Raw genomic sequence first — 18,806 nt, forward strand, 5'->3', positions numbered from 1 at the left:
CTTAGATTATTCTAGAACAACTTTCTAGAACTTCTTTCTAGTAACATCCTATAAAATATCTACCATGAAGTTTCTAGGAAGATACATGGCTAGTATTTATTCTTCTAGAAACTTCTTAGTAATGTATGGCTAGGATTAACTCTTCTACACACTTCCTAGCCCTCTTAAACAACTATAAATAGGGGTCTTGTGCTCTCATTTAAGCAAGCAAGCAAGAAGTGAGCTTGAGAACTTGAGTGTGTAGTGTAGCCTTGTGTGAGTGTCCACAAAAATAAAGGAGTTGTGTGAAAGTGAGGTGTTCTTGTAAGAACAAGTGTTGTATTCTCAAGTGTTCTATCAATAAAAGTTTCCTTTGTGTAGAGTGTTGTGTTCTTCAAATTCCATCAAACGGGATCATTCGTGAAGAAATCGATATCTCCAGTGAAATTTGTTTTGAAGCTTTGACGAGCGCTCAGTTATTTCTTTTCCTACTCTTTCTTGACTATCTTTTCTTTAGTCGCTCCTCGCGTTCCTCAGTTAAAAATGCCTCTTTCGAGCTAGATTTTCCACTCTGGTTTCATTATTCTTCCTCATTATGTTTTCATAGAATCAATTCTGATTGTAAGAACACGTGAGAAAAATTATCTCATTATAGGGCTCTTCAATTGTAACATAGAATCAATTCTGATTGTAAGAACACGTGAGAAAAATTATCTCATTATAGGGCTCTTCAATTGTAACGTATCTCCTCTAACATTCTAAATACTCATTATTGGACCAAAGGACCGGATGTTAGAACTTGGACAAGGGGTGCCTTCATAATGAAAAGGTAGTGTATCTCGTCTCTCCTTCAACTATGGTTGGCACATGCTCTGCTCAAGATCAAAATTCTCATGCTAGCTAGGAAGGGTTGGCCACATAAGCCTGCACGTTTCATATTTTCCTCCAATGCTCTTTCGCTCTCAGTATTTGGAACCTCATCCCCGCCATTGCATTTCCATCATCGGCTGCAACAGTTTGGGATTCTTGGCGCCAAAACATCCCATGATCTCCTCAAACAATTGGATTGTGTCATTCTCGCATGTTCTTCATTGTCTAATTTTATGTTCATCTTCTTTCTGGTATGACAACATCGTCTTACACTGGAAATGACGACAACATCGTCTTACACTGGAAATGACGAAGATCATCTCCAAGCGGTATGACCCATTGATTCAGAAAGTTGTTTAGAACTTTTTTTTCTTTTATAATTTTTTCCCTTTTCTAGTATTTCCCTCTTCTTCATGTATATTTTGTATCTATTTTCCTGATCAATAAATACCCTGGGTACCTTGCCCTTCTCAGTGAAAGTTTGAGGACTCCTTTTCTTTTCTGCAGTGAATGGGGAAAGAAAACTGGGCATGACTATAGGTCTGCGAGTTCTGTCAAACTAAATAAACAAGTTAGGTTCTGATGTTCTCTTCTGTTGGAAGAGTAGACTCATGCCAAATTTTATGACAAATACTTGAAAAAAGTATCTAACTGGGGGTTTCTCTTCTTCTTTTTTTCTTTCTTTTCCCTTTTTTCTTTAAATATACATGGAGATGCAAAGGAAGCATTCCAAAGCTCTAATTACCATTTTACGAAGATTGACAGCTGAATTACTAGAAAATATGAACTAAAGCACACAAAACATAGATAGACAAATATGAAGATGCTAAGAGGCTAAAATACATAGCATAAATCAGTCGCTCGGGATGGGCGTTGGCGGTGGAGAAGAAGCTAAAGGCTCATCGATCACCAAGTTTGAAGAGGAAATGATAGGGTTAGCTCCCAATCGCAAACTTAGACTTTCAAGAACGTCCGCAACTTTCTTCTTGAGCTCTTGTTCATTCATGCTCTTTATGTTGTCGACATTGACCATCTCAATGACTTCATTCACGATTACGTCAACCTGGTCATTGGTTCCACGAGGAGGCAATTCTGCTGAAATTGCTAGCCTATCGAGAGCAAATAAAATGCACTCCTTTGATGCATTTACACTCTGATCCTTTGGCAAGTCTCTCCATACCACATCTAGCAACTTGTTTAGCTCGAAACTGTTGGATAGCAATCTGCGAATGGCAGTTCCGTCGAAACTGTTTTCGCTGTGGGCAACAATAACTGGGTGCTCATGAAGCCGCTGGATGATATTGTTGACAAGCTTCTTAAACTTTTCGAGAAAGATTTCTTGTGAGATCGGCTCGTTAAGCCCTGCTGAAAGTGATTGCAGCGAAGGTTCGACGATGCTTCCATAAACCCAAGGATCGGTAGAAGGTGGCATTCCATGATCAACTGAGAGCTTCTCCAAGGCCATAGTAAGGCACTCTTGCAAATTTGCGTCGGCGTGAGCCAACTGTGAGTATATGGTTATTGCTTCAGCTTCGAATTGCGTGCTTCCAACGAACTCCTTGAGATCTTCTCCGTCCATCCTCAAGATCAAGACCGGATCTTTTCTGCACTCGGTTGCCATGCTCAGGAGCGTGACATGAAACTACTTCAGTAAGAGATATCAACTGAGGAAGAAGAACTGATAGTTGCTTTCTTGAACTCGATCTCCATCCACTGCCGAACCCGAATCCTTTTATATACAGATAGAGATGATGCCAACTGACGTTGACATTGGAGATAAAGGTGAAGAGCTCACCGCGTGTTCCCCGTTGCCGCCCTCCCTCCCTTTTTATTAGCTGTGTCATGTGTACCCTTTTATCTAATTTGCTTTTTTGTGAGTTTTGGGTGTTTTTTTTGTGGAGAAAAGAGAAAAGCAAAGGAGACAAGTTGCCAACCCCCACCGGCCACCCACCAGACTTTCGCTAAAACACACGGGAGTCTTGGGCTTTTGTTAGTGGCTTACGGTCACCAGTTGAAATAGAAAATGACATGATTTCTTAGTAGTTTCTACATGACAAGCAGATTATGTGAACACGAACGAACTTGCGAGGTCATGGGGTTCTTGAACATATCATCAGGCTAACTTTCGCGTCGTTTTTACGTAGGTGCTGCTTACAACTCCAACTACTCCCTCGGAACGAATGAAGGCAATTGTTGAAGCTGCGGAAGGATTCGTATACCTTGTAAGTTCCTCTTATTATTTGTTCAGTCATCATGTTTGCAGGCTGAATTCAGAGGCATGAAAGGAATTAATGTTCTTCGTTCTCTATGTACTTGTATCCTACCTCTTCGAATTGGCTGTAATCTTCTGAAATAGGTGAGCTCTGTTGGGGTCACCGGTGCCCGATCATCAGTAAGTTCACGCGTTGCATCTCTCTTACAAGAAATCAAAGAGGTATTTCCACTTCACTCCTACCCTTTTTTGCTGTCAACCTTAAATAGTTGTCTGGTTTCTACAGTGAAACGTGTTCATTTATTTAGTTTTTTTTTTTTATAGTTGAAATATCATTTAACACAAACTGACAGTAGTATCATAAGATACACTATAGCAATGTGCGCAATGGCAGTAATAAAATTTAATGTTGTTAAGTAATAATATGCTTAATTGGAGATCTTTCAGAAAAAGCGGTGAATTCGATAAAAGTAGAAAAGGGCATTTTTTGTGTATGTGTATTTTTAAACATTTTTAGCTTTTTTTTTTTTTGTGGTACCCTGAGCTAAAACCTAAATGGAATATATCAATATTATTGTTTTTAAGTTTAAATAGAGAGAAGAAAATGAGAAATCAGGTTGCAATCATCAATCACATCATCAACGTGAAAAAAAAAGTATCTAGTGGTAGATAGCATGGCAGGTAACTAAAGCAAATAGACTATATGACAGGCAGTCTCAAGTTTATTTGAAAAAATGAAGGCATAATCAGGTTATTTGTATAATGAAACTAAATTTCAAAAACACCATTTGATGTATATCTATCGTTACTATCGACGATTACAGGCATCAACCAAACCTGTTGCTGTAGGATTTGGCATATCGGAACCCGACCATGTGAAGCAGGTTTGTTGTGTGAAAATACTAGCATTGAATAACTTATTATATTGAAAATTTAAACGCTAGTATGTTATATACTTACTCTTCATTATTGATACAGATAGCGAGTTGGGGAGCAGACGGCGTGATTGTTGGAAGTGCACTGGTGAGGATTTTAGGAGAGGCAAAATCCCCTGAAGAAGGCTTGAAGAAGCTAGAATCCTTCACTAAGTCTCTCAAAGCTGCACTCTGAGCACATCCATGGAGAAGTTGTAATATCTTATAGCATCTGTTTTCTGTTATTCGAAACGGCAGCAAGTTGTCGCTTGACTTTTGGCATAATGTAGAAGGTCACAACTTGAGGTGTTTCCTTCTGATATCTGGTGACTGAATATTGTGAGGAAGAAAGAAAAGAAAAAAAAAATGTGTTATGCTTCTTGGTTGTTTTAGAATTGGTTTTGCAAAGTTTCCCTTGAGTCGTCTTAGTATCCCTACTCCAGTTTCATTCTTTTAACCCTTTTATTACATATTTTGTTTTTCAATATTCATATAGTATGCATGCCTATATTACATAAAATATATTGAACGTATTGAAGATCGACGATTTGTCTTTTTTCTTAATAAAAAACCTAACATCTCTGAAGAAGATGGCAAGGTTAAATTGCTTAACTAAATTTTAAGAGATAATCACGAAGGATAAACTATAGTTGAGCTTGTTAAAAGGGGGTTACTGGGATATATAATTGCAGGGGTCACCCGTCTTTTATTATTAACCAAGTTGCATAATAAATCTCAACTATTCCCAGCGTTTGTTGCTGGGAGACTCAAGAAATCCAAGGTGTTGTGCGCGACGCAGAAACGGTCGAATCACACAATCCAAACAAGAGAGATCACAACCAAATAAACAAGCACAATCACCAACTAACACAAGAGATTTACGTGGTTCGGCGAGATGCCTAAGTACACGGGGCAAGGAGGGGGGAGTTCTTACTATTAGAAATCAGAGAATACAAGTAGAGTTACAAATCTCTCATCCTGGTACCCTTCGTGCACGTTCGCGGTCGACCGCACCGGTCGACCGCCAGTCTGCCTGACAGATGGGTTTGTTGTTTTCCTGTAATTCTTCAATTCTCCACCTCGGCGAATGTTTCCACCAAAACTGAGCCGACACCAAATCATCCAATAGTCCCTCAACAAGTCAGGGAACCAATCTAGAGCTGAAAGACGATCTCTCCCCCCACAACTGATCAAACCGGCTGCATCTGAAGACTGCCTACATATCCTCTTGCCCAAGGAATCAAGCCGAACGTAGTTCACCCAAATGGCCTCCAAAGGCCTCAATCCACTAGAAGAGTTCGCAACCATTCTCCAACATCACGATCAAGTCTGCGGCTGATAGCACCTCCAATGGCCCCAAACTGAACTAATCCAAACACCTCCACCTGAGATGAACCAATGGCCATATCCAGACTACATCTACCAGCTACACTCGAATTAATCAATCTATTATCTGCATCCAAATCAACACGATTCACAATCTGTGTCACGTCAGCTGGAATCCGAAATGATGCAGTATGATCTGGAGTTTCCACCCAACGTGGAGTAGCATCACTCTCCACCCGCTGCGATGTCCCAAAGATCTGATCACCACTCTCCACCTGCTGAGAGTCAAACGTGACATGCCTGCTCAGAACAAAGTCAGAAGCTGATACCTGATAGTCAAACATCCGACGCAAAGATCTATCATCCGCGTCTCGGTGGGACCTCCATCTAAATCCCAAATGTGCTATCGGATCAAATTTCACATCCTCGATGTGACTAAGTGCTGGGTAGCCAAACATCCGACGCAACCCAAAACCTGAAGCAGCTCCACCAGATCCCATATCTATACATGCAGCAGTCGGCAACCTATACATGAGACGGTCCAAACATGTCGTAGCCTGCACACCAATGCCAATGCTCGATATCAAACGCCGATCCTCCTCCAGAAAGGAACAGCTGCCCAGATCTACCATCTCGCCTTGTCGCCTCAAAGTTTCCACACCAATGAAGTGTCTCCTATTGCCGTGAGCTCGGCACAAATGCAAGAAAGAACCCCTACCAAACTCAGAACGTCGGGTTATCTTTCTACCAACACACTTCCTATATCTGTTACGGGCTTCTAGGACTTCACACCAACGGGACTTGGTTGCAACCCACCAATGCCTAGAACAATCCCCAACTGCGGAAACCACATACCTATTACCTCCCAATAATGCTCCCTTGGAAGGCCCTTGAATGCCTGAATGAACACCCCTCAGAAAACCCCTCGAATGATGGATAGAAGTGTTAAACTCCATCTCGGTCTTCTCGCTCATACCAATGGGTTCATAGGACTTCAAACTGCAAGTCAAAGCACTCCTCAATAACCTATACACGGTATTACCAATCAAATAACCCAGCATCAAACAATGCCACAATCTAGCCGAATCTGATGAAGTCGTCATCTCCCTATCAATCGCCGTGCTTCCGAGCAAATAATACAAATTGCTCCTTCTGACGCCCTTCATAACAATCATGGACCCCAATGTGACCTTCAAACGTGCATCCTCCAAGGTCACATTATAGCCAGATGCCACCAAAGCTCCTAGTGAAATGATGTTCTTCGACAGCTGCGGAACGAACCTCACTCCTTCCAACTCCTGAATCACTCCCTCATACATCCGAATACGGACGGTATCAATACCACCAATAGAGCATGCATGTCCATTACCCATGAGCACAACATCCTCTTTTTCCAACTTCTGAAAGTTGGAGAACCAATCCCTCCTAGGGCATACGTGGTATGAAGCACCCGAATCTAACATCCACTCTATAGAGTAGGCAACACAAACTGACGACAGTGCAGACAATGAATAGCCCGAAGAATCCGAATCTGAATTGTTGCCACTAGTTTTGACAACATTCACCTCTGAAACTTGTACAGCTTTTCCCTTATTCTTCTCGGCTCGATCTAACTTTGGGCATTCGGCTTTCCAATGTCCATCCTCTTTACAAAAGGCACACTGATTCCTACGAATCCCACGATGTGCACCTCTAGACTACGACCTCCTGCTTCGGTTTGAACCACGGGCATGAACTACTAATGCATCTCCCGATGCCTTCTCGGAGGACTCGTCAACACTCTTCCTCAACTCATAATTCACCAACGCTGAGGTCACCTCCTTGTAACTAAAAGTAGTTCTTCCATTAATCATAGTTAGGACAAAAGTACCATAATCATCCTCGGGCAACGAACACAGAAGTAGCATCGCCTTGTCTTCATCCTCAACCATGATATCCACATTGGCCATGTCTGAAAGTAGCTTTGTGAAGTTGTTAACATGCTCCCTAATGGAAACTCCCTTCTTCATCTTGAACTGATAAAACCTCTTCTTCAAGTGAAGCAGATTCTCAATGCTCTCAGTAAGATACTTTTCATTGAGTGTTTCCCACATCTTCTTCGTCAAAGTCTCGTTCATCACGTCATAAATAAGATTCGGCGTCAAGCATGACCGAATAACTCCACATGCCCTACTATTCATCTTCTTCCAAACCTTAGCTTCCATCTCGGCAGGTTTCTCTTTTAACTCAAGAGTCTCCTCCAAATTCTGAGCGTCCAATGCATCCATCACCTGGCACCTCCACAAACCAAAATTGATCTTGTCATCAAACTTCGGAACATCGATCTTCATGTTATTGATACTCAAACTATGCATCGTCTTCGTAAAAGACGATCCTGATGTGTTCGCTTCACCCATGTTGTCGATCTAACTCTTCAAATAGGAATCCTTCAGTGAATTCTTCAAACAAGCCTCAAGTCGAACCCGAAGCTCTGATACCAATTGTTGTGCGCGACGCGGAAGCGGTCGAATCACACAATCCAAACAAGAGAGATCACAACCAAATAAACAAGCACAATCACCAACTAACACAAGAGATTTACGTGGTTCGGCGAGATGCCTACGTCCACGGGGCAAGGAGGGGGGAGTTCTTACTATTAGAAATCAGAGAATACAAGTAGAGTTACAAATCTCTCAAACCAAACCCTAAAACAATGCTCTTGATCTCTCACAACTCTTCCACAATTGGATGCAACAACTCTCTCCCAAAGACTGCTCAAATTCGTCCTTGCCTTACCCTAAACAATCAGGTTTAGGGATATATATAACTTACAAAACGAATCGGGTCGAAAACCAAAAGCCCAGCCCAGAAACATCGACGGTCGACCGCGGCGGTCGACCGCGCAGGTCTGACTTACAGTCGTCCGCGGTCGACCGCCGCGGTCGACCGCCACCAGCTCCGATTCCTACTACACTTCGTGCACGTTCGCGGTCGACCGCACCGGTCGACCGCCAGTCTGCCTGGCAGATGGGTTTGATGTTTTCCTGTAATTCTTCACAAGGTCCTATTTGTTTTTTATTTTGGTTATAAACTGACGCATTCATGCCCTTTTTCCCCCTCACTGAAAAAAATCTACCTTATTTGTGTACTCGTTACTTCTCTCAAACATCAAGAAGCTTCTTGTATTATTCAGGACCACTAGAGTTGTTATTAAGGAAACAAAAATGGACTATTTCATGATCTATCCAATTCTGCTACATTTCCATAGAAAAAGAAATTCTTGCCTATAGCCCTCGATAAAACATCACAGGAAGGAGAAGATGACACCAGATACATCAGGAATTCATTTACAATGCGCTAGTCATGTGACTCAACTAATATGAATCCCCTCCGCCACCCCCAACCTTCCTTGGGGGGGGGGGAGGGGGGTGTTTTTTTAAAGGTCATCACTATTGCATTATGAACAGAAAGCGCATCCATCAGGAAACCTCTATGGCTTTGATAGAGGAGGGTAATTTACATACCCCATATAAAACCTGGTTTCCAACAAGAGATGCTTTCTTGTAACAAGTACCGAAGAAAATAATTGATAAGGTATTATTGACCACCGCAAATTATCGTACCACATGCTACAAGCACTGATTTATTCCATACCGGCGAGGAAACACACCTGGTTTACAGAAATTTATGCTGAAAAGTTCATGAAAGAAATCGACTACTTAGATATAATATTACAAGAGTTCAATTCCGAAAATAATGGATAAGTTAATTAAAGGTTGCTGAAGCGAACTCTGGAGCCCATGTATACGCTTATTCCCGCATCTGGTTATGACTATGCATAAAAACTGAACAGCGCCTGTTGCTCTTCTCATGGCCTTATGTAACACTAACATGCACATACGTACGACAGCATCAGCCTTTCCCAGTATTCATTTGATTAACAAATAATAAATAGTTAAATTGCAAAAGAAAACATAAAGATATGCATAAATGAAAACTATGAAAAAGGATATGTTAGGGGAGGTAAAGAACGAAAGGTCATAGTGTATCACACCTCAAACTTACTTCAAGTTTCAGGGAAGCCACAAACAACGAGGATAGTGATATTTGTACACATTAAGATACATGTCAAAAAGTATAACGATCAACCAACCTATGGAACTTTTCGCAAACTATATTTCGCAATAAAGCCCTACGATCCAAATCTGACGTCAAGTTAGATTTATCGAATGCCTTTCCTACTACTTCAATATCCAGGATTTTCATCTATTTTCATCTTGATCATATTCATATCCGCTTACCCATCTCGGATACGGATATACCTCGGTAAGGAAAATTCATATCCATATTCGCTAAAATCATATATGTTTACAGATATAGATGGGGATATATAAACGGATATGCATACGGATACAAAAAGGATATGAGAAAACTAGACAGTAATGAGAATAATATAGTTCATGTAATACAAAAAAGTTCGTTAATATGTTCATTATGACAGAAAAGCTAAGATTAGACATCTTGATCATCAAAAGTAACCACAAATCCATAATCTAAGAATCAAAACTATCTTTAGAGTATGACCAATATGTAATCGGATATTTCGGATACGGATATTTCACTACAAAACCATACCATAACCATATCCTATCGGTTATAGATTTAAGTAACCATATATGTATCCTAATGGACACGGTTACGGATATTTCTTCGATACGGATACGGTTTAGCACCTCTAGAAGGCTCTCTCTAAATAGATACTAGGTGACATCTCTCATTTCATTCTATATTTGTTTTTAAATTGTAACTATCATATCATACTCACTTTAAAAGTATGAGTTCGGGAAAATCGTTTGGTAAATAAAAATACCAAATTAAAATACTAATCTATTAAGTAAAAGTAAGTTGATAAATTGATAAATTCTTATTGGATATACATAGTATGAAAATAAGGATATAGTTTAAATTGAAATATAAACATGAATGAAATTATTAAATGCCAAATTTACAAATGTATACAAGATGAACGGCGTATATGTAAAAACCAAACAAATTAGTGAGACAAATAATGTCCGCCCCAGAGGTCGAACAACAAAACAGCACAGACCTACAAATGTACATAATGTGGACCGGATATTTACAAAATCCACCAAACAAATTAAAGAGACAAAATCATTCTGAAAATTATAAAAAAGGAAAATTAAAATAAACAGCTATGATATGAGGACACAATGTGACAAACTCTCACCAACTAAAATTCAAGTAGTTCACGGTATTGCATAATTATTTACGGTGAAAATTGATTGTTTCATTGCGGGATTTATTACAAACTTCAGACGTTTACAACGAATACAAAAAATCAGTCTTTTTATAAGACTTTTACACAATGAAAACAAAAAAATTACAATTCTCTTCAAACAAACGCAACGAGTGTTTATCGCCCGCTGCTTACGTGGGATCTTGGCCTGTGACGGGGACGCGTTAGTCCGTGGACCACCGAACGATCAATATTTGGACAGAGTTTCATCTATCCGTGAAGGGATCGAGAAACCGTAGCTCTTATCTCGGCGAAGCGAGATAATCACTCTTCTTAAGATTACCGCAACGGGATAATCCTAAGGAACAAACCGGGCTACAGATCTAACTCCTCCTCTCTGAAATCTGTGCACTTTAAGTCTTCAGTTCAGTAGGGCTTCGCCGAGGTACGAGAATTCCAGGTCTCAAAAATGAGGGCCTGAGGCCTCGCTGAGACACCCTGGGGTGTCTCCAGGCCCAAAAACGGGTTTTGGGTGTCTCGGCCTTGGCCGAGACACCCTAGGGTGTCTCGTTTGGGCCGAGACACCTCGGGGTGTCTCAATTCAGGCTGAGACGCTGTTTTTGCACATTCGTCCGTTTCCACCGTAACTTCTTCATCCGAACTCGGATTTGAGCGATTCAAAGTGCGTTGGAAAGCCGACGAGGAGTTCTATAAGCTCCAATGATTATATCATCAGTTGAAAAAATGAGACACGAAGGATATTTCGCCGTTTGTGAATGATACGAGGTTCCCGATCAGTTCGTGTCTTTGTTATTCTGAAATTCCGTTGGTTTACGTAGTTCGTCGATTCACTTCAAGCGTTCACCAACATCAATCAAACTTCTGTGAACTGGATAGTGATGTTCATCGTCGTTTCTTAGCACTGACCTGTTCGTGAAGACCTATAGGAAATTTTTGATGCCTACAGATACCCCCTCCAAAGCGTTCCAGACTCGTTTCTTTTATAGAAGAGGCTGGAATACTTTGGATATGATTGGTCCAGCCTTTGATCGGTGTAAAGGACCTGTGATTAGCTTCAATTCTTGATTCCTTCGATTTTCAATCCATTCGATGCTTTGACGAATAGCTGAAGTTCTTTCGGCGTCGCGTTTATCGCCTGACCGTCGTCGAAGTCTCAAATCTAAAACTGATGAGTTAAGTTTGTCTCGTGTCGTCGAATTGACTTTGAACTGACTACCTCCGTCATGATATATTGACTCGCATTGACTTTTTAATCACAACGCGTTGACTGGCGTTGACCTAGGATTACACGTTGACCAGCGTTGACCCTAGGGTTTTGAACGTCGAACGTTAACTTTTTATCGCAACGCGTTGACTGGCGTTGACCTAGGGTTACGCGTTGACCGGCATTGACCTTAGGGTTTTAAGCGTCGCACGTTGACTTTTTGACCGTAACGCGTTGACTGGCGTTAACCTAGGGTTACACGCTGACCAGCGTTGACCCTAGGGTTTTGAACGTCGAACGTTGACTTTTTGATCACAACGCGTTGACTGGCATTGACCTAGGGTTACGTGTTGACCGGTGTTGACCTTAGGGTTTTAAGCGTCGTACGTTGACTTTTTGACTGTAACGCGTTGACTGGCGTTGACCTAGGGTTACGCATTGACCGGCGTTAACCTTAGGGTTTAAATTGTCATATGTTGACACAGTTTATACTCGTACGTTTACTGGAGTATACACAGTTTAAGCTCTTAAGGTATTAGAGCATGGCGGTCCTAAATGTCGGGGTTGCAGGACCAACTATGAAAGTTGATTCATCTGCATGTTCGAATCTTATCTTAATCGAGTCACAAGACCAACTAACGGAGCTGATGCGTTAATGACTCACCTTTATAGAATTTTTGACAAATCCTCAGCCATCAATGGGTTTGATGAGCCTTTACCGACTACCGTTTGAGTCGGGCTAGCATGCGGATTGTTTAAGTCCGTTCCACATGTGACGTTAAGCTAAAAGAGTTAACCCTTTTAGTGTTATGACGTTGAATACGTAGACTTCGTCTTTCTCCCGTGAAAAGACTAAATGGCGACGTGTATCAGACGTTGACTTAGGATTTTTAGCAAATCCTCAGCCCTCAACGGATTTGATGTGTTCTTACCGATTACCGTTTGAGTCGGGCTTACATGCGGATTGTTTAGAGTCCGTTCCGCATGTGACGTTGTGCTAAAGGAATGAACTCACTTAGACTTGATGCTACGACTTCGAATACGTAGACTTCGCCATTGTTACGGGAATAGGCTACCCGGCAACGTGTGTTAGACGCTGACGTATCCCTACTTAGGCTTCAGGATAAAAGTCCCCAGACTGGAATTCTGGTATCTTCTTCAATCGGAGAAAGACTAAACCGGCAACGCGTGTTAGGCGTTGACTTATCCCTTCTTAGGCTTCGGGATAAAATTCCCCGTGCGTGTGAAGCACGGATTTTGGTGTTATGAATAACAACCTGCCACAATGTCGAATATGTGGGCTTTTGTCCCTTTTTTATGGTTAAGGACTAACCGGCAACGCGTGTTAGGCGCTGACTTATCCCTTCTTAGGCTTCGGTATAAAATTCTCTGTGCGTGTGAAGCACGGATTTTGATGTTATGAATAACAACCTGCCACAATGTCGAATATGTGGGCTTTTGTCCCTTTTTTACGGTTAAGGACTAACCGGCAACACGTGTTAGGCGTTGACTTATCCCTACTTAGGATTCGGGATAAAAGTCCCCAGACTGGATTTCTGGTGTCTTCTTCAATCGGTGAAAGACTAAACCGACAACGTGTGTTAGACGTAGGCTTTTCTCAGGGTAAAGACGAACCCAAAAAATAGAAGAGGAAGAATTTTATATTCTATCTCCCAGCACCGAAGAGGAAGAAGTTTATATTCTATCTTCAGTTGGAAAGGAAACTCGAAGTGGGATCTCCACCCCCAGAATCCAGAAAGATGAAACTAGGAGTGGGATCTCCACTCTGAGAATCGGAAAGATTCAAGTAACCCTAACTTTTATAGGATTGGTTGCTTGATCCAAGAAAAGAGTTCCTCATTTATTGAGGGGAAATTCCGGTTTCGACCCTAACTTTTATAGGTTTGGCTTGAAAAAGGAAAGGATGGAAGTCTTTCGTTTATCGAAATGGATAACTCAATCTTAGTCCTAACTATCTGCAGGTTTGACTAAGTAAAGTTGGAGACAATCCTAACTTTTATAGGTTTGATTGCTCGAATTGAAAGTGGACCTCTCGTTCATTGGAGGAATCGAGAGGGGATTTTGGTTGTGGCCCTAACTGTAGGAAGGTTTGACCAAATGGGGGTGAGAGTACAAATTACAATAGGAGTAACGAGTGTTTGAGTGGATTCAACCGAAGGAATTTTGGTGGTCCCACCGTCAATTAGTCTGATCGGTGGGGGATTTTATTGTGGAAGACTGTGAGTTTTCAAACACCAATGGGAATTTTGTGAGGAAAGATTGATCCAACGAAGTGATCGAATCTCGTCTCAACAAAAGAGTGTTCGGAAATCACGGTGGGTTTAGTGTTTATCACTTTATTTGTAATGATCGGGTTATCCCTAAGAAAATTACATATAGTATTCTTCCGGGAACTTCCCGTTACATGAATCATCCACCCCCAGCTTCTTCGCAAATCTGGGTTTATCATTGCATTCGGTTACATGATCGGGTTATCCTTAAGAATATTACATATAAAAATTCTCCAGGAACTTCCCGTCAATGGTAGGAAACAGTTTAGACTCATATACCAATTGGAGTATCAGGGAGCAGTTTAACCTCTTATACCAGTCGGAGGGTTGAGAAGCAGTTTATACTCGTATACTCTTCGGAGTGTTGACGTTCTCATTTGGCTTATCCCAGCGCTACGACGCTGGCTTCAACCAAGGTCTGAATGCTATTCTTTAAAGTAAAGCAAGTCTTGGTGGGATGAAGGACCCTCCTGTGGTACGCGTAGTACTTCGGATCCGTAGTATTGTTAGCTTCCTCCTGATTCGTGATGGGTGGCAGCTTGATCTTATTGTTTTCGAGAAGGGTCTCGAAGATGGCTAGAACGTCTTTATCCTTGAATGAGTACTCTTTTTGGAGCCTCTGATCCGAAGTCTTCTGCTGTCTTCGGGGCTGCTGTTGTGACGTCTGATTAACATCAACAACTATTGTAGGTGATTTCCCTTCATCATAGGAAATGAGACTCGGATTCAGAGGTTTTGCCATCGGTTGGCTTCTTTCGACCTTCCTCCTTCTGAGGAAGAGTTCGGCCTGCTCTCCGCGCACCTTTAACTCCTTCCAGGTATTGAGCGGCTCTACTTCCATAACGTCCAAGATGTTAATGGAAAAGTTGTTATGACAAGTCTGCAAGACGAATTCCTCTGTGATGGGATCCTTGCAGTTCATTGCCTGATTGTGAAAGCGTTTGATGAAGGTATCCACCGACTCTCCGTCTTTTTGTTTCTCATCGAAGAGTGTCCTAATCGACACTTCGGCGTCATCATCGAAGAAATGAGCGAGGAACATGCTCTCCAGGTCCTCCTAGCTGTTAATGTTTCCGGGCTTAAGACGGCGGTACCAATCGAAAGCGGGCCCGCGAAGGGTGCCAACAAATGACCGGACTATCAGAGGCTTGTTGCCATAGATCACTCCCAAATGGGACTTGAAATAGATCAGGTGCTGAGTGGGGGAACCCTTCCCGTCGAACAGCGTAAAGTTGATCAGGTTGAACTTCGCCGGATACGGGATCGATTCCTATTCTCTTGGGTAAGGACACGGAATCCCGGTCTTCTTCACCTCTCAAGCAGACATCAGGGCATCAATTTTGCTCTCGAGATCCTTCATCTTTTTGGCCTCATCTATATCCTGTTTTGGACAATTTTCGAGAGAAATAATGCGGTCACCCCCAGTGTTATCATCATTGGTGGGTCCACCCCCAGCGTCGTTATTTTTAGTGGGACCACCCCCAGCGTTGTGTTCATCCACATCTGAATCACTACTTGCTTGGTTAGCAGTGCTGCGACGGATGGACTCACCTAGCTGATTTGATAAATCTCGGATTTATTGGTCGTGCATTCGTCTCATCTCCTGCATAGCCATTTCCACTTCGATCTTGAATGCCTCTTTCTGCTTGGCCAAGGCATCCTCAACCATTTTGGTTACTTCCTCGATGTTGATCATAAACACCTCACGAGATTGTCCGGGACTGGATACGGTGGCTTCTGAAGCGACTGCCGAGCAAGCGTCTGACGCTTCATCGTCCGAGGATAGTCCTCTGGTCATCCTCAAATAATCTCTACGTCTAGTAGTCCCTGCACGTAGCCGAGTTAAACGATGTGACATGAGGGGGTCCGAATCGGAAGGTCGAGTAGATTTCCTCTTATCAGTCACGTTGGCGATGACTACGGATTGTTCAGGCCCGACGGCTTCTAATTGAAGCCGAGACATTAGTTGGGCTATCCCCGAATTGACTCTCTTTCCTGGGGAGAAATCGGGGTTAGAAGTAATCGGAGACTTCCCCTTATCGACCCTATTGATGGTGAATGCTGGGAGTTCGTCATCTCGATTGGCTGATCGCCTCTTGCTAAAACGCCTTGATTCGGGTTTCAATGCTTCTGCGGAGATACTCTCGAATATCGAGACCCTCCATGGAGCGGTCTTGGGGCAGCTACACGCTGATAATACTGCCCTGATAATTTTATTACACGGACAGTGAGAGTCCGCTTCCTAGGTACTTCTCTTTTGAGATTTATTCGTACCCCCAGCCCGATAGTACAACTCATCAACGTTACGGTCAGAGCAACCTATCGGCTGTTTACATAAATTCTCAGGTATAACGCATTCTTCTGTCTGACGTGTTTTCCTCTGAGTAAACATCGCCTTGTCGGCGTCTACAGGAGTCACACGCTTGGAATCACACCTTTGTGAGGGTAAAACCTTAACGGGCTCCTGGTTTTCTGCACGCACCACTAAGCGAATTAATTTGTTAGGAGGTCGAGTACGACCCCCAGTCCTGATGTTTGCTCGGGGTTCCTTCAATGGTCCCAAGTGTTCCTTTATATGTGCTTTGCCTCGCTCCTCGGGTAGCAGGCCAATGCGATCTTTCAATGGGATTCTAGATTTGCAGAGACCCACGCTATCATAGGACTTCACCGGAAGTGCGGGATCAGGATCTGGAGTTGACGAAGGCCGGAGAGCAACGTCGCCTGCTTTTGCCTTAGGTGCTGATTTGGCTTTTGGCACCCAAACTTGTTTGGATCTCGGCGGTTTCTTAACTGCCTTTTCCTTTTGCATTTCCTGTGCTTTTCGTACAAGGGTCCGGGCATGCGCAAGCAAGGCATGGCGCTTCTGGATTCGCTCCTCGAGAGTAGAGCGGGTTCTTTTGACACGAACCCATTCGTTAATTGGAGATCGAGAGGAGGATTCTGATGCTGGTCGTGGCGACAGATTAGCCACTTGGCGCTTTCTGAACTCCAGATCTACTTGGTAATGGAGTTCATCCACCTGATCCAAAGCCTTGGCGAATTGACGCGCGAGGCGTTGGCGTTTCCTTTGACGTGCTCTCTTTGATAGAGTTGGCGCGCCATCAGCAGTCGGCTCCTTGATTGCGAAGGAGTTCAGATCTGCAGATCTGGTCTCATTGGATGCCGACGGATCGTTGCAAGGTGCAACTGCGACAGCGATGACGTGGAGATCGACATCTTTGGTCTTCAGATCTGGAGACCGACGGATCTCCTGGGAGGAGGAGATCTTCCTGCGCTTATGAGGAAGAGCAGATCTGGAGGAGGAGGAGATGTACTCTTCAAATCTCTGCTGGTCGAATTCGTATTCGACCTCTTCGAACACCGGGATCTTGATCGTCGGCTGCAGCACGACAGCTTCGGCAGCGAAGCTGTTGGCTCCCACTGTGGTCGCCAGTTTGTTTGTGGTGAAAATTGATTGTTTCATTACGGGATTCATTACAAACTTTAGACGTTTACAACGAATACAAAAAAACAGTCTTTTTATAAGACTTTTACACAATGAAAACAAAAAATTACAATTCTCTTCAAACAAACGCAACGAGTGTTTATCGCCCACTGCTTGCGTGGGATCTTGGCCTGTGACAGGGACGCGTTAGTCTGTGGACCACCGAACAATCAATATTTAGACAGAGTTTCGTCTATCCGTGAAGGGATCGAGAAACCGTAGCTCTTATCTCGGCGAAACGAGATAATCACTCTTCTTAAGATTACCGCAACGGGATAATCCTAAGGAACGAATCGGGCTGCAGATCTAACTCCTCCTCCTCTCTGAAATCTGTGCACTTTAAGTCTTCAGTTTAGCAGGGCTTCGCCGAGGCACGAGAATTCCAGATCTCAAAAATGAGGGCCTGAGGCCTGTATTTATAAGCTCTGGGTGGTTAAAACAACATAACAACCCGTTTTTGGGCCTGGAGACACCCCAGGGTGTCTCAGCGAGGCCGAGACACCCTTGGGTGTCTCGACCTTGGGTGTCTCGGCCTTGGTCGAGACACCTTGGGGTGTCTCGTTTGGGCCGAGACACCTCAGGGTGTCTCAATTCAGGCTGAGACGCTGTTTTTGCACATTCGTCCGTTTCCACCGTAACTTCTTCATACGAACTCGGATTTGAGCGATTCAAAGTGAGTTAGAAATCCGACGAGGAGTTCTATAAGCTCCAATGATTATATCATCAGTTGAACAAATGAGACACGAAGGGTATTTTGCCGTTTGTGAACGATACGAGGTTCCCGATCAGTTCGTGTCTTTGTTATTCTGAAATTCCATTGGTTTACGTAGTTTGTCGATTCACTTCAAACGTTCACCGATATTAATCAAACTTCTGTGAACTGGATAGTGACGTTCATCGTCGTTTCTTAGCACTGAGCTGTTCGTGGAGACCTATAGGCAATTTTCGATGTCTACAATAATTAGTTTCAAAGTTTAATTATAATGTTATTATTTAAATAAAACTCTATTTATAATTGTTATCCTCTCACATGCAACATCACATACCAATGTTTATAAGCTAAGAAACTACAACAATTTCTGTAGCACTTTCATCTCCTTCTATATGTATATGCCTTTGTTATTTTCTTCTTATTAGATTAGATTAGATTATTTTAAAGCAATTAATTATATTGTACATTTGATTTTTTTTCATATCAAGAAATATCAATAATTTTCACAGTACTTTCATATATTTTCTTCTTATTAGATTAGATTAGATTATTTTGAA

At 42.5% G+C, this 18,806-nt stretch overlaps 1 protein-coding gene across 1 annotated transcript; it reads left to right on the forward strand.

Annotated features, from left to right (window-relative positions):
• Nucleotides 1,113-4,367, forward strand: LOC109834500 (tryptophan synthase alpha chain-like). Its single transcript, XM_020402535.1, has 5 exons — nucleotides 1,113-1,178; nucleotides 2,994-3,071; nucleotides 3,206-3,283; nucleotides 3,886-3,945; nucleotides 4,040-4,367. Exons 1-5 carry the CDS (start codon nucleotides 1,128-1,130, stop codon nucleotides 4,169-4,171), a joined length of 399 nt encoding a protein of 132 aa, XP_020258124.1. The 5' UTR covers nucleotides 1,113-1,127; the 3' UTR covers nucleotides 4,172-4,367.

This window comes from Asparagus officinalis, chromosome 3, assembly GCF_001876935.1.
Source record: "Asparagus officinalis chromosome 3, Aspof.V1, whole genome shotgun sequence".
NCBI classification, from domain to species: Eukaryota; Viridiplantae; Streptophyta; class Magnoliopsida; order Asparagales; family Asparagaceae; genus Asparagus; species Asparagus officinalis.